The 13,464-nt window shown below is 35.7% G+C and overlaps 2 protein-coding genes across 2 annotated transcripts; one reads left to right on the forward strand and one right to left on the reverse strand.

Moving 5' to 3' along the window:
* Window positions 1–2,813: 2,813 nt before the first annotated feature.
* Window positions 2,814–3,236, reverse strand: LOC137744464 (auxin-responsive protein SAUR67-like). Its single transcript, XM_068484270.1, has one exon. It carries the CDS (start codon window positions 3,234–3,236, stop codon window positions 2,814–2,816), a length of 423 nt encoding a protein of 140 aa, XP_068340371.1.
* A 2,644-nt stretch (window positions 3,237–5,880) lies between these two features.
* LOC137744465 (auxin-responsive protein SAUR68-like) lies at window positions 5,881–13,196 on the forward strand. Its single transcript, XM_068484272.1, has 3 exons — window positions 5,881–6,220; window positions 9,304–9,420; window positions 13,135–13,196. Exons 1-3 carry the CDS (start codon window positions 5,881–5,883, stop codon window positions 13,194–13,196), a joined length of 519 nt encoding a protein of 172 aa, XP_068340373.1.
* Window positions 13,197–13,464: the final 268 nt, after the last annotated feature.

Raw genomic sequence — 13,464 nt, forward strand, 5'->3', positions numbered from 1 at the left:
GCATGGGCAAGATGTAGAAGATTGCTAGAGGAAGGGGAATAGGTATCCTTTAAGCTTTCTTTGTCTTGTAGGGTAGAATAAATTGTTTTCCAAAGTTGATTTAATAATCCACTTAAGGTGGACTTAAATAAGCTTTGGGAGAAATTTATTTCCCTTACCTAGAAGGATCTAATTTCCTATTAAAGAGGGAATCTACACCAAAGTAGGAAACAATCTTAAGTTTCCTAAAGCAAGAAAATCTCTACACCAGCTGCCATTTTCTACGAGCAACCCAACAGGTGTGGGGGCATTTGTAGAGCCAAAAATAATCGAGAAAAATATGGAGGCAACACGTTGATTCTAGGGTGAAAAAGACAAAATTACCCTTGAGCAACACCGGAACTCCTACGTGCGAGCAATGGACAATCATCCCTCAATCAAGTCAAAAGTGCCCAAAATAGGTATTTATTCAAAACCTATTTTGTCCATCCTCATGAAATCCTCTCCACAAGGTAACCCCCAAATCATTCCTTTCTAATTATATTAATTAGCTAATTAATTGATTTATTACTTAATTAATTTATTAATTAGCTAACAAATCATGAATCTCACCCAAAAAACCATCCAAGTGGCTGGTCCCCATCCTCCCCAAAAGGGCCGGCTACAACCCTATATAAAAACCTTTATTTTCTCCAAAACTCAATTCCAATTCTCTTGCTAATTTCTCAAAATTCTCCAAACAGTTTTCCCTCAAAATTCTAACTTTGGCATCAGAGGTTCTTCGGCCAAAGCCCCCTCGTTCATCGTGGTCGTGTGAGGCTCTTGGCCTTGACCTAAGGTGTTATATTATTTGTTTTGTAGGTGCAATTTTGTCCAAGAACAAGGAGGAAGAAATTTGCATCCACACTGGGTGTGTGCCAGTCAAAGGCTCTCCAACGGTCAGGTTAGTAAGCAATATTACGAGACTCAAGTAGTAGGTTAAAGAATAAGTGTGCGCTAATTGCGTTATAAGAGATGATCCCTAGAAGGGTGTATTTATACTAGTCGAGATAGAGATCTTTTAAGATATGGAATCCGTATAAACCAAAAGAATCGCAGAGGATATCTAGGAATACATATTGGTATATTGCATCCTTAGGAGTATGAGTACTTATGCACGTGCCAATCCTTAGATTTTAAGGACTCGAAGAAAATAGGAAACCTTTGACTCCTTACCGAATAGGTTTCAGTGTCTTAAAGAACAAGCATCCTTAATTTATAAGGAGTCGTTGGACTTCACCCACTACTCCAAAACAAGATGATGGTGGCATCGCTTCTCTGTTTGGATAGCTCTACTGCAGAAGCTGTTAAGTGATTGATTTTGTATCTGAAAGGACTTGTTCCCCTTGAGAATGAATAGTTGTTATCAGAATACATCAAGTTTTGTTTTTTTTTCCTGTCCAAGTCTAGTACCTAAAGTTGTAATTATGTGACACTTTTATACATCCATTAAGTTTTCTATCAGACCCTCCATTAAATGATGACGTGTTACCCATGTGGACAATGACTAGGCTCCACGTGTCAATATGGCACCCATGTTGACAATGACCAAGAGCATTTTATTTTCAGGGGACGAAGGACAAAAATATATTAGATTATTCATTGTCTCTTTCAACCCTATGCTCGTCCGTTGCAAAAGATTGATTTATCTGCGGAGAAGCTGTAATCAAGTATACATAATGAATCATGCATGGGAAAGACTACATGCATTTTAAAAGAAGTGTCTCCCCTAGCTATATATCACATAAAAAGTACATGACTAGTTCTCTATACAAAAATACACCAATACAAAAAAAGGTGGGGTTGCCATTTAGTACTACGGTCTAGTGTTATTCCTCTTCACTTGTAAGGGAGAGCTCTTAGGTTCAATTCTCACCAAAGATGAATTTGAACCACATTATTGCTAGCCCATTGTGAGGCTAAGACCATTCTCTCCCTCTTAGTGTAGATAATATCGTTTTTTTAAAAGAAAAAAAAAGACAGGGTTCAAATCACTACGTTCGGATTCCCCTTTACTCTTTATGTAGAATATAGCTTTACAAAAAAAAAAAAGAAAAAGGCTGACTTATCAATAATAGTAAAGTAGTAATTGTAGATTTGTTTGCCCTTGATGTAAACTAGAATTAATTGAGCAGCTACTGTTGGCTATAGAATTGAGTAAGGCTTTCTCCGTATCTACAGTCAGACAACCTCGCTTAACAAGTGCGACCATGTCATTCATGAAAAATGTGGTTAGGGAGACCCGAAAGTGTTCAAATGAAAAGATTGTTAGCACTCTTTAATTTTTGTTTTATGGTAAATAAAAAGCACATGGATTGAACCGTAAGATACTTATGAAATCATAAGAACAATAAGACATAAGGATAATGGATTTGATAAACCAAAATTACAATAAATCAATTACAAACGAGTCTTCTACTTTCAACAAGCGGAAGTGTTCCAGCAATAATAGGGTTTGCTCAGAATGGAATGTGTATTTTGTAAAAGCAGGGACCCCCTTAGTATAATGATTAGGGTTCCTCCAATTCCGCCTATATAATTGGAGGAATAACAAATAAACTCAGGCCGCCTAGGAACAGAAACTAGGATCCACTATCAAATATAAGAACTACATGGTGATCAATATGGTGGTTTTTAACACTTTAGTTAATTATGATGGAACATAACATTAGAGGGGCAACAGTATAAGGAAAAATCCTTTTTTCTCAGTTTTCAAAATACAACACAGTATATGAATTGTATACGCAAGGAAGCCAGACAGAGATTATTTACAAAAATACAAAGAAATAAGGTGATCAGTAACCGGAAAGGAGTAATTGTTGTCCTGTTTTGCCTTGATGTAAGTTAGTAGAACCAATGAAGCAGCTACTACTAATGGTAGGGTTGATCAGTAAAGCTTTCTCCAAATCCGTAGTTATTCCACGTTGGAAGAGTGAGACTACGTAATTCATGAAGAACGAGTCACATGGCACGATGATAGGCCGACTACTTGTGAGTCCAAATTCTTCTTCGGACAGCTTAAAAAGCTTTTGGAAAATGCAGTTGTGCAAATAAGATAATGGTAGCACGTAACGCTTCTTATCAACAGTGTAGATGACGAAAGTACCCTTTTCGCCCTTCGAGTTGCAGTCTGTATTGTTGGAGTTGTTACCAACTACTCTTGGGTTTGAAATTTTCTTCCTCCCCATATCAGCTGTCTTCTGCAATTTCCTAGCCATTCTTATTAGTCTCTTGGGACTCATAACGATCATGTCCATGATGATATGAGATATGAGCTAGAGAAAAAAAGAGAATAAATTCTTGAAATATTTTTCAAGCTTGAATGGTAAATGTTGTTACTTCGTACTGTGCAGATGGATGGAAAGCAACGGTATTGGTTTCCCTTATATATATATTTTTAGGCACTTCAGACAATCCATTAGTTTTGCACTATTTTGGGTGTAGTGATTTTCGATGTAGAACAATGCAATACTTACTTGATTACTCTTATTGGATGCTGTTTGAAACTATGCAATATTTATGTCTTGTGGTTTAAGGACAGATCGACATCTTATCAGTTTGTTACTATATAGATTCCAAGCAGATCGTATCAGTTGGTTAATTACTAGGACACACAAAGACATAACTAACCAGGATGGCCCTGCGATGCTTCTCAACTTTAATTATTGTTTTTAAGTTCTATAGTTCAGAAGTTGTGGCGCAACTATATCTATTTAACTAATTTGTTTTTCCAGTAGCATAGTTCAGAAGTTGTGGCGCAAAAAGGAAACATTACATATATATGGTTTGTTCTTGAAGAATGCAATCTCAATTTATTTTAAAAAAATCAAAATATAATTAATAAATGAGGTTATTAATGTATCAAGGGACTAAAATTAGATTTTGATCTTACTCTTAATTTTAATTTAAAAGTCATTTTTGCCAATGATTAAAATGAAGTTTTCTATTTATTTTAAACTTGATAGATATAAATGAATGGTTCCTAACCTTGCTTTTTTTTTTTTTTTTTATAGAAAACTAGATTTTAATCCTTAAATAAGATGAAGTTTAGAAAAATGTCTTATACAAGATTAAAAATTGATTTTTGTCCCTAGACTCTATTTAATGTCAGGATATGTATTTAATGTCTCTTTTTTTATTTATAATTTTATGGTGTTCATAAATAAAATTTTAAGATTATATTATAAATTTTAATTCTCATTATAGTAAGTATCTTATGTAAGAAAATATTTTCGTAGATATTTTTCGGTACATTTATATTTTTGCATATTGTCTTATGTTGTACCAATTCATTGTAATATATTTAGGTACGAACATTTTGGTAGACTAGTTTAGATAATATGTTTAGGTACGAACATTTCAGTACACTAGTTTAGTATAATATATTTAGGTACGGACATTTCAATACACTAGTATAGTATCATATATTTAGGTACGGAATTTTTGGTACACTTATGCTTTTGCATATTTTCCTATGTGCCACTAATTCACTACAATGTATTTAGGTACTACAATATATTTAAGTACGGACATTTCGGTACACTAATTTAGTAAAATATATTATGATATGGATGTTTAGGTACACTAATTAGAAGAAGTTAAATAAAATTAATGAATTAAAATGTGTATAATAATAAATTTAAAATTTAATGTAATGACATTAAATAAGATATCTATTAAATATTAAAAGAAAAATAGAATATGAATTTGAATTAAGTACACATTAAATGACTAAAATCAATATCCAATCTAATATCAGGTTTTTATTAAGTTTTAATCTTCTTCTAGGATTAAAGTTTAACAACCCCATTTTTTTAATATGTATTACGACCTATAAATGAATGGTTCTAACTATTAACACTAAAGTCTTTGTGATAAAACCTAATAAAAGTGATTAAGTTGGGACACATATCACCTCGATCAGTAGTTAACCACATGCCCGACTTTGAAATCTTGACACGTGAGATGATTACTTAATAGAAATGGGAAATAGAATGAATCGGAAAGCTTAATAAAATAAGAGAAGGAAAGGGAATCAAATCAACTCGTCCCCTACTCAATCTAATTCTTGATTTTTATGTATTTGGTTATGGATTTTAAGGATAGACTTGCACTTTTTCAATTCCTGACTTTACAAGTAAGTGCAAAAGAAAGTTACGGAATGAAATGATTCATTTACCCATAATATAGTAAAACTCAAGAATTAAAATAATTCTACAGTTTCTATTCCCTATAAAACAGGACCTTAGTTTTCTCCTAATAAACTAAATAAATAAATATGAAATAATCTTTTATGATAAGAGTGGAGGACGCTAAGTCGTTGGTATTATCATTCTCCGGATTTCCAACTAGCAAAGGTACAATTGAATAACATTATCGAAAAATCAAAAGAGTACTTTGGAAATCAAGAATCTTGTGCCGAAATAACTAAATCATAGAAATAACCGACTACCAAGAGATGTGCCTTTACTCAACTAGATATAACGTAATATGATTCATAGTAATATCCAAAGATGCGTATAGTTGCTGCACATCGGAACTTTCTCCACAAGGGAATAATATATAATTTTCTCCACTAACAGTATTTTAACCAAGTATCTTCTTGACCAAAAAATAGTTAGCAAGGACGGAACTTAACATCTAGTCCAATATAACTAATCACATGCAGCTCTACATCGAAAATTACACCCCTAAGAAAACTACGAATATTAAAAGTTTGTCTAAGGTGTCAAGTGAAAATATATAAAGGAAGGAAACACCACCGTAGCTCTCAAACCAACAGAACTAGTAATTCTGCATTCTGGAAAATATTTCGAAGTACTTTTTCTCTTCTTTTTTCTCAAGGTCGTATCTTCGTTTACCATGGACTCTATGGTGCTCAGCCCCAAGAAGCTCATTGAGAATGCTATGAAGTGGGAGAAGAGAGCTTTTATGGAGTGGAAAGCAATTGCATACCCGAGAGAAGGTAGGAACAATGTAGTCAAAAGCACAACATCTAATATGGTGAGTGAAAAAGGAAATTTCGTGGTATATACCATTGACAAGAGGCGTTTTGTGCTGCCGTTATCCTATCTGTCTAACCACATTTTTCAAGAGCTTCTCAAGATATCTAAGGAAGAGTTTGGACTCTCAAGTAGTGAGCCTATCACATTGCCATGTGATTCATTTTTCATGAACTACATGGTCTCACTTGTCAACCGAGGTTGTCTTACTGTAGATACGGAGAAACCTTTACTCAATTCTATCATTACCCGTAGCTGCTCAATGAATTCTTGTTTACATCAAGGACAAACAAGCCTACAGTTACTACTTTGGAGTTACTGATTAGCTAGCCCTTTTTTTTTTTTTTTTTTTTGTATTTTTGTATTTTTGTAAATCGTAAGGTGTATCCCGGCTGGCTTTATATACCTTTTGATATTTGATAAATGAGGTTCGAATCCTTCAACTGAATAACAGCTTCTTAGATAATTAAATCGATCTTCTGCAAGGGAAATGGGGATGGAGTTGAAATGGAAAAAAAAATGAAAGAATAATATATCTGGTTCTATGATGACCCGACCCTAATTTTCTATGTAATTTCACACAGTGTGTAAATTGACATTTATGCCCTTGTTGGTAAAGTGATGTGGACATGTTTATGCAACTTTAAATTATTTTTCTTGCAATCATAATTAAATAGTACTCGTTATTACGAACACATGAGCGTGAATTAACCCAAATCGGATATGTAACGAAAAAGTTACGTTACATTATAGTTTGTTAACAACAGGTGGAGTGGTACATGTGTGTGTTAATTTATCAGTGTTGGAAACACATTTTTTGATAAGGAGGCGAATTTTTGTGCACGACTTACTGTGCCAAAATCTAAAAAACCTTATCTCTTTTCCTTTTTAAAACTAGTCCCGTGTACCTATTTCCCTCACGAATTAATTTTCACTCCCCAATTCTCTCACCCAACCAGACAATTTCCCTCACTTTTCCACCAATCAGAAAAGCTGTCAGTTTCTCTTTCTCATCTTCTCTCTCTCTCTCTCTCTCTCTCTCTCTCTCTCTCTCTCTTTCTCTCTCTCTCTCTCTTACCCGTACCCCCTCTTCTCTACAACTGCAAGGAGCTTCATCAAACACTCACAGATCCAACTTAAAAATATCACTATCATGATCCTCTGATCCTCATGAACCTAAGACTTGCCAACTCGGAAGCTCCAACTCGGACCAGTTTGCTCCAATGTGATCCCGGCCGAGTTATGACGTTTTGAAGGTTATGGGAGCATCCACACAACTCCCTGGAGCCCCTAGGCTAAGTTTGGAGTGCAGACAACATCAAGAAGCACAGTTTCAAGGAGTCGACCTTTAGGCCGAGACTTGTGAGGCTTTTTCAAGCCATTTTTTGTCCATTTTTGGGCTTTTAAAGGTATAAAGTTGGTCAAGACTTGTGAGGCTTTTTCAGGCCATTTTTTGACCATTTTTCTTCTCCTCAAGAGCTTCATTTCCATATAAAGTTGGTCAAAAATGGTTGAGAAATGAAAAAGTTATATGAGTTTGAAAATTTTCCAGAATCAGGCGAAACCAGACGGCAGTGGCGGCGGACGGCGAGGATCATCGGAGAAGACGAAGAAAAGACAAAGAATATTGTGTCAAAATTGACGAAATATTCTAACGGCGTTGGGTTCTGTTACTATTTAACATAATATTGCGCGAACTTTGACAAAATATTCCCTATCTTCTATCAGTCTCTGCCAGGTGCGTGCTTGTGTGTAGCCGCGCCTGTGGCCATGGGTTGGGCAGCGCATGAGGGTGCGTCCAGCCTCCGGTCGGCAAGTGGTTGACATGTGTGGGTCCATGACTTCGAGTAGAACATTTTCATCTATTCAAACCTTCCGTTTGACCAAGCTATGGGGAGTTTTTCCTAACTTTTTCGTATATGTGTTAATTAAGTAATTATTATTGGTTGTTTCACATATAAGGGAGACTTTTCTTAAGGACGTATGAGGACAAGTAAGGCTAGGGGGCTACGATCCATCTACTTATCAGTGAGTGGGCATTTTTTTTTTCCGTAAATATGTATATAAACTTTATAGTTTCCACAAATGCTTTTAAATTGATTTATGCTTACATGTCTTGATTTATTTAATTTTAAAAATGCTGTTTTGTGGTTGAGAATTATATATTGTCATGGCATATTCATATGCATTTTAGCTGCTCATAAATGTTGCATTGTTAATGCTAAAATAATCCTACGGGATAGACAGGTAAGTTTATTATGCTATTTGGAATCATTGAATCATTATAGCATGCATATATTCATGTAGTCTGCTCATCATTGCTGCACCCCAGTGTTAGTGCTCGCCCTGGGCCAGGGTCAGTCCTTCACGTGATGTGCAACTCTCGCACTGCACGCTCACCTTGAATCCAAGTAGGTGCCAGTCCTGTCGTACAGGTCGCATTAGGCAACTTCGACTCGTAGGTGACCACAATTATCGCCAACCTCCACGCGATTGTAGCACTAGAGCGTGTATATATATATATATATATATATATATTACACCCAGTTCAATTGTACAGGTCGCATTAGGCGACTCCGACTCATGTGCTAGCATAAATTGATGAACAAATTAGGTTAGTCGTGTAGGTCGCATTAGGCGACTCCAACTGGTATGCTATCATAGATTGTTGAGCATTTGATTTCACTTATGCTACTATCGTGATATCGTGATTTGGCATGTTTTGGATTTACTGCTGAGTAGCATTTAATTTCATACCTATATGTAGTATGATTTTCTAGAAACCAATGCAGGCCAAGGACTAAAGGCATTATTACATAAAATTACTGGCAACTGGGATTTAAGTTTTATACTATAATACATGCATTTTTAGAGTTATAATGCATGTATCTAGCTTTAAATCTGTGGCTTATGGAATTCTTAGGTTAATGACATTTTATGAAATCATTTAGTTTTTTAGGAGTTATATTGTAAGCCTTTATTTTTTGTCTTTCACATTTTTCACTTTAAGTTGTAAGCCTATGAATACTTGTATTTGTAAAGAAGAAAGGGAGAAGTTGTTTGAATTATCATATTGATATTTGAGTTGTAAACTCGTTTTTATGTGCCTTTCTCTTTGTAAAAGTTTGCTGCTTTGTTCTTTCTAGTGTCTACATTGTAGGCTGGTACTAAAACCAAATTTATAGGGTTTTCAGGCCTCCCCTTGCACTAAGAGATAGTGGACCCTACCTTTCCATGCTATCTGTCATTTTAATTTGTTTCTGTTCACTGCGCCCTGCATCAGTTGGTATCAGAGCATTAGCTCGATCCAAGGGTAATGCTATATTCAGTATGTCGCAGATGCCATTAGATGAAGATCTTAATCTTGATCTTCCTCCTGAGTTTGATTGTTCTCTATATGGTACTTATCACGTTTGCTGTCAAAATTCTTATGTGGTTCTACGAAATGTTGATATGGAATCTTGTCTAATTATTAAAAATGTTGATTACAAAGAATTTTTGAAGTTGGAGTTTCATGATTTAATGAGTTCATGTGAAACTTCTGGATATGTTGATTTAATTGGGGTTGATGTCTTCTACTTCATAATTTCCAAAGTTTTGGTTGACATTATAAGTCAAATGAAAAAGAATGTCAAAGTTGCGAGGTATGCTATTAAGGGTGCTTTTCACACTTCAACATTCAATATTAAATGCTCCAAATATCTATTTATTTGGACCGGCAAAGTTCAATTTTATTGCTCCAAATAAGATGATGATCCGAATTCGAGGACGAATTCTCTCCAACCCACGAGAATGATGCAGGCCAAGGACTAAAGGCATTATTACATAAAATTACTGGTAGCTGGGATTTAAGTTTTATAATATACTACATGCATTTTTAGAGTAATAATGCATGTATCTAGCTTTAAATTTGTGGCTTATGGAATTCCTAGGTTAATGACATTTTATGAAATCATTTAGTTTTTTAGGAGTTATATTGTAAGGCTTTATTTTTTATGTCTTTTTATATTTTTCACTTTAAGTTGTAAGCCTATAAATACTTGTATTTGTAAAGAAGAAGGGGAAGTTGTTTGAATTATCATATTGATATTTGAATTGTAAACTCGTTTTTATGTGCCTTTCTCTTTGTAAGAGTATGCTGCTTTGTTCTTTCTAGTGTCTACGTTGTAGGCTAGTACTAGAACCAAAGTTTATACGGTTTTCAGGCCTCACCTTGCACTAGGAGATAGTGGACCCTACCTATCCATTCTATCTATCATTTTAATTTGTTTATGTCCACTACACCCTGCATCAGAAACTATACATGTTTTATAGCGTGGAGTTAGTATGTTCGGAAAATAACTGTGTTTTACAAACCTTTATTTTTGTGCCCCCTCACCCTTTTGTTTTTCACCCCTCCAGGTCCTAGATAGCCGACCTACTCTGTGGCACACGAGGATCATCCCATGATTCTAACATATCTCTATTTAATGTAGGAATTGTTTCCAGTTTTGTACTAAGTACTTTTCTAGTTTCGACTGCACTACTTGTCATCTATGCTTTGAACATTTGTATTCTATGGGTTCTACCCATTACTGCGCACTCACTTTATTAGTTTAAATAAGTTATAGTTTCAATTTTAATTTATCCACATTTTTATATCATTCACACTTTGGTTATGTCACTTTCGGGTGACGCCCAGCATGCCTCGACTTCGGCTGGGGTGTGTCAATTTCCCTCACACATAATAAGCCCTGAAAATGGAGTAGGATTTTATGTCGTCCTATTCCCATCCCTTTCTTTCCCCTCTTCTCACATTTTGTTTTTTGTCATTTTGCCTCTATAAAAAAATCAATATAAGATATTGACGTGGCTTAACCGTAACCATTGCGCAAAAATCAATGAAATTGTTATTAAGTAGTCCCAAAGACCGATCCGAACCAAACTTGTAGGCCCTCACACATCCATAAGGGTGCGAAAATACCCACTGGGTGCAACCATGCCAACTTAGACCACTATAAAATAGGGTCAATGGCCATGGTTGGTTGCCATTGTCACGTATGACCTTTTGTTGGAATATAATTAATTCATCCAGAATATTTTCTATGATTGTAGAACGCAATATTTTGGACCCAAAATAGTGGGCTTGGCCCGAGTCTGATTTGGGCTCAACCCAAAGTGAAAAACCTTGAATTCCCAGGATCGTCTTTTTGAAGCAAAAGTCCAACACAAGGTGAGTTAGCTGAATCCTAATAAATGTTGGATTCTTTGAGAGTCAAGATTGGATTCGGTTAAGTCTTGAATCAAATAATAATATTCAAGACTGGGATGTGCATTATTTAGATTCATAATATTCCAAGAATCTAGGTTCGAAACTGATCAAGATCAGGAATGAATTAAATACATTGAAAGGGCTAGGTGCAGAGTCCTAAGTCATGTACGAGTGGCCGAATTTAACAAAAGGATCAGGTTTACTAGATAGTTTGGATCAAGGAATGTTGACGAAATACAGTCCACGTGGGATTCTACTTCGGAAAAAAGGTGAAAATCACTCCTATAAATAGAAGAGAAATCTACAACATTCAAAGCCCCTTCAATTTAACACACAAAAGCCCTGTACAAATTCCCGCTCTACACGGAACCTTCTCGGACCTTTGAGAAAAACACTGACATCCTTACTTCGTCAAGCATATCTTTCAGTTGTATAAACATCTATGTGATTGACAACCAATGACATCTTAGAGTATGTAGATATAGCAATGGAGCCATAAATCAAGTGATTGAGGAGCACCTTCCAGTTTGTAGAAACAACACTACTCCTAGCTTGGTTGGCTATATATCCAAGTCTCCCTCAGCAAGGAATCTTTGAGTCCTTGTTGAAAGAGGTCATCTTATTAGCTTCTCGGTGAGTGAGGTGTTACCAGGTTATGGTGTTCGGCACATTGAAAGTCGAACCCATTTTATGATTGGATATTCACAAATGCATTTCAGAATTTGACATTGCAGCGACCGAACCACATTTACAGTGAAAACACTTATCTTTTTTGAGTATTTGTGTCCTTAGAGTTCGTACTGATTCGGCACACTTATATTTTCACAAATATAATTGAAGTAGTCGAACCAAGTGTCGACGATCCTTGAACTTCGCAGTGACTAGCAGCCTTGTCTTCAGGCTCTAGAACTCAAAGGCTGAAACAAGTTCCTTCCTCTGCTGCGATCGCTCGGGTAAGAAGTCAATAGTGTATTCGACACCATTAGCACCACATTCATTTACTCACTGACCGAGCTTAGTCGCCAAGTTGGCACGCCTCCTATTCAACCGAATGACGTAGTTAGCTCATTAGCTATTTGGTCTAAGCGCCACTTAGGGCAAGTAGTTTTTAGGTCAACAGTAATATAGGAATATAATTTTCAACTGTAATTAGTGTAGGATTCCTACTTAAATAGAGATTAATATAACCCTATAGATATTGTAATATTTCTGCATATCAATACATAAAGTCATAATTGTACGTGGTATCACTCGTCTAGGCCTTCCTTAGGTGCTAGGGTTTTCTTCTATTTCTTTGTCGTCTACAATAGCAAAAAAAAATTTCGCACCCCCAATTGCCGTCCCAGCATTAGCATTCCTCTCTTAATGGCATAATCTTATTCTTCTCTCCCCGCCTAAAACACTGCTACCGTCCTTAAATTTTCCACTACCAACTACATTGTTTTGGTTCGAATCGGTCAATTGGGATCGAAATTCTTTGAGAAAATAACATTTTCTCTGTCACGGATCACACATCTAAAGGTGTTGTACTTCGATGACAAGCCATTAAGAGCAAGAATAACAATGTTCGCATCTACAAATGTGGCTCCAGCAGCAGCAAGAAAATCTCTTGCTTCCTTAATTCTTAGCAAGTTGGGTCACAGAATCAATGCCTTTCTTGATGGTCTGAAGATCTGACTTCATTTGAAAGATAGTAGTTTTACTCACAACATCAAACTGTTCTTGAAGTCTAATCCATAAATCCCTTGCACTTGTACTGCCAATTGCACAAGAAACTGTGGCAGATCGAGGATAGTGTTGCAGTAATGAGTTGCATAAGTGCCCTATCATGCATTTTCTAGACTTTATATTCATCGGTTTCAGTTCTTGAAGACGTACTACTTGATGTTACCTCTGAATCTGCTGAAGAGGTGGAAGAAAATTGAGCCGGGCACAAATTACTTTGTTCCATTAACAAATCCCATAATCACATAGCCTTCGAGCAACAATTGCATCTGAATATACCATTGACCGATTGGAACCAAACAAGTTGTAGGCCTTCACGCATCCAAGAGGGTACAATAATGCCAACTGGGTGCAACCTGCCAACTTACAATACTTAAAAAAAAAAATTCAATGGCCACGGTTCTTAACCTTGCTATTTTTGTAATATATATTACTACTTATACATAAGTGGTTTCAACTATAATATCA

Source organism: Pyrus communis, chromosome 9 (genome assembly GCF_963583255.1).
Source record: "Pyrus communis chromosome 9, drPyrComm1.1, whole genome shotgun sequence".
Classification (NCBI taxonomy): Eukaryota; Viridiplantae; Streptophyta; class Magnoliopsida; order Rosales; family Rosaceae; genus Pyrus; species Pyrus communis.